This window comes from Aplysia californica, unplaced genomic scaffold, assembly GCF_000002075.1.
Source record: "Aplysia californica isolate F4 #8 unplaced genomic scaffold, AplCal3.0 scaffold00061, whole genome shotgun sequence".
In the NCBI taxonomy this organism is placed as follows: domain Eukaryota; kingdom Metazoa; phylum Mollusca; class Gastropoda; order Aplysiida; family Aplysiidae; genus Aplysia; species Aplysia californica.
In genome coordinates, this window is record NW_004797331.1 from 1,388,003 (window position 1) to 1,391,226 (window position 3,224).

General features: G+C 42.6%; 1 protein-coding gene across 1 annotated transcript in view; it reads left to right on the forward strand.

The window, feature by feature from the left end:
- Positions 1-1,690, forward strand: part of LOC101864513 (trafficking protein particle complex subunit 10) — a 27,938-nt gene extending 26,248 nt beyond the window's left edge. Inside the window, exon 24 of the mRNA XM_005093286.3 lies at positions 1,330-1,690. Coding sequence (XP_005093343.1) covers positions 1,330-1,568 — 239 coding nt within the window. The 3' untranslated portion in view covers positions 1,569-1,690. The remainder of the gene's footprint in view (positions 1-1,329) is intronic.
- The last annotated feature ends 1,534 nt before the right edge of the window (positions 1,691-3,224 follow it).

Genomic DNA, 3,224 nt, shown 5'->3' on the forward strand with positions numbered 1-3,224 from the left:
GGGGGAAGGGTGAAACATTCATCTTTTTTTTCACTCCTTCGTTGGTAAGTCAAGTGAGTGTGGGGATGAGAGTGAAACTTCTATCTCCCTTTTCTCTTTAAACTCGTTTTTTGGTCTGTGAGTTGGTATGTTAGGAGGAGGGGGGAATAAAGCATTCATTTCTTTACACTGTTTTGTTGGTCTGTGGTGGAATGTGGACAAAACATACTGTCTTGTCCCCCCCCCACCAGGGCAGTGCTACTGACTGAAGTTGTCTTTAGGCCATTCCCAAAGGAGGGGGGGAGGGGGGTATTAACATGTTCTTATGCACAGTAGAATTGTATATGGGCTGATTTATCAATATCACGCTCATACTGAGCCAGAACAACATAGGGGAACTGCTGCTTTTTCTTTCCTCATTTTTGCTGTCGTCATTTTCCTCTAGTTTTTTGGATGTTTGTCACTCTTTTGTTAACTGCTATTTCTTGAATACCTTGATAGTTGAATTAAGCAGACTTTGTGCTGTTGAGGTTAGAGAGGTGAGCAAAGTAAGCCTGATTCCTCGTTTGGACTTCTCTGTTGACATCCACCCCTTGGACCTCATATGACCTTATGCAGTTGTGACCGCCGTAAAACGTTACTAAAACTATAACAATGTCTTGTTGGTCTGTGGTGGAATAAAGATACAACATCCATCTCTGTACACTTTTTTGTTGGTCAATGTGAGGATGAGGATAAAATATTCATTTCTTTTCACTGATTCGTTGATCTGCGATGGTGTCATGTTTCTCAATGTGATGGGTGATAAAGATAAGACATGTAGCATGGAAACAGTTTCCTGTGGGGTGTGGAGCCTTTTTCATTGTTTGACTACATAACTGGTGAGGAGACACTGTTTTAGTTTATTTTACACTTGTAGGGAAATCTTTGTTCAACAATTGTTTCATTTGGAGAGGGGGGGGGGGTTATGTTGTCCTTTAGCTGACGAACATTCTGCAACATTTGAGATCAGTGTAACTCATATATACGTAAGCCCTGAACCACAACAAACTAATTTTTAAAAAAGATGAAGCCATTCTTATTATTTTATTTCTTACATTTTCTTTACAAGATCTCAGGCCTAGCTGACATTTTTTTAATGGGGTTTTTTTTTTTTTTTGGTTATTTCTATCAACATTCTCAAATGAAGAGTTCATAACCATTCCACCTGTTTGACGCTGGTTATCAAAAGTAGTTTTTTGTAAGTATTTCTCGGCTGCTGGTCAGAGTTTTTGTTTTGCTTTGCCAGTTCTGTTTCTTCTTTTTCATTCAGTCCTGTTTGACTGTTTCATTTGTGTATCTCGTGTACAGAACAATCCTTGGCTGACATAGACGGCTGTGACTCAGACAGCGACTCAGCGCCGCTGCAGTCCCAGAAGCTGCGGTCAGAGTCTCAAGTGTCCAGCGTGTCCAGCACGTCCTCCGCACAGTTTGCCTCGTGTCTGGTGGAGTTCAGCCCAGGCCAGGTGTACAACGAGAGCCGCAGCCGACAGATTCACGTGTCTCCGTGTCGCACTACGGGGGATATTGATGTGTCTCTCATACAGTAGATTGCTGTATATCCATTGAGGATTGGGAAACATAAAAGTGTTGCTTGCTGCCGCTGCAGCAGCTTGTGTTTACAAAGTGCAGTGAAACTCCCGTTATAAATCCCTCCCCCCATCCCCCAAAATATCCGTCATACTGCCATCCCTGCAATAGGCCTACCACCAACTTCATGTTCCTATCAAGGTTGATGGTATATCGGGGTTCAACCGTATATTGTAACAGAAAGATTTGTTTGTGGAAATATGAACGTGTGTGCATGCCTGTGTCTGTAGAGACATGACTTTTGGCTCTCTTGACTGCCTGAAACTGCAGATTGAGACCGAACACCTGGAGCAAAAATCAGAACGGGTTGAGTGGCAACCTGTCAGGCTTGGCAGGTATATGAAATGAGCCTGTTTCCTGTTTACATATATATATGTGAGGCAGCGTGGTGGTATCAGGCTCTCGTCAATTTTTGGGCATATTGAGTTATTGGTATCATCTTAAAGCTTGTTCATTTGTCCTGCTTTCAAGGAAAAAATTACCCATCCATCTTCAATAGAAGTGGAGATATTTTGGATTGAAGGAGGTAGGGGTCATCTGGTTTAAGAGGTAAAATTTGAGAGAAAATGGCCACCAAAGCTAGGTAAATTCCAAAGCTGGACAGTCCATGGAAACTAAAGCCTTTAATCAACGTTTTCGGTGAAATCCTCAAAGGAATGTGTTTGTAAATGGACATAAAAGGTGTTGAGCCAAAAAACAAAAATTTGATAAAAATTGCTAAGCAGGGAGAAAACTGCTGTTTTCTTCGATTTCATTATTTTGACGAGAGCCTGATTCCACCTCGCTACCTCACATATACAGTCTAGCATGCATATAGCAAAATTGGTGGGATACGGCCGTTTTTTCACAATGTGCTGACTTTGCTGTGTAGGTGTTTTAAATACAAAAGATAAACACAAACAAGAAAAAATTCGGGACCTAAACATCTGTTCACTGTGTGCGTATTTGCTATGTGAGCTTGGCTGTATGATATTTCAGGATGAAAGAGAGATACTTCTGCTTGTTACTTCATGAGGCTCTGTGATAAGTTATGCCTTGAGTGGACCTATTACTGGTGTGTGTGTGTGTGCAAGTTTGCGTGTGTTGTCTTTGGATGATGACAGGTTTTGAATTACCCTTTGTGTTGATACAGTCCATGCCGGCTTTAAGCACGGTCATCGGGAGAAAGCTTAAGCGTGCTTAAAGCCGAAGCGTGCGAAGTAGACATAATCCAGAGATTTTCATGTAGAAAATTCCCCGTGCTATTTCCCTTTGTTTGTAAGTAAGCCTATAGCGGTCCCGCAAAAGTGTGCACTGTTATTTAGACACCCGCCATGGTAGTTTTTGTTCGCTGGTTTGTTTTTGTTTTGTGGTCGAATGGGAAATGAAAACTTAATTTAGACGGCCAGTCACGATACAGCACACTAGGCCTACTGTAACACACTGCCTGTGCGTACCACTGCCCGCTGTGCCACTCATACCACCGCCTTCATCCCTCCTCGCGCGTGATACACAATCAGGTATAATGGATAGCAAGGGTCAAAGGTGACATCGCAGCCAGCCTCCCTTTCTCGTCTCCCCGACTCTCTTTGTATTTTTTTTTGGTCGTGTGTAGCTTTGCCCTAGGCCTAGGCTAG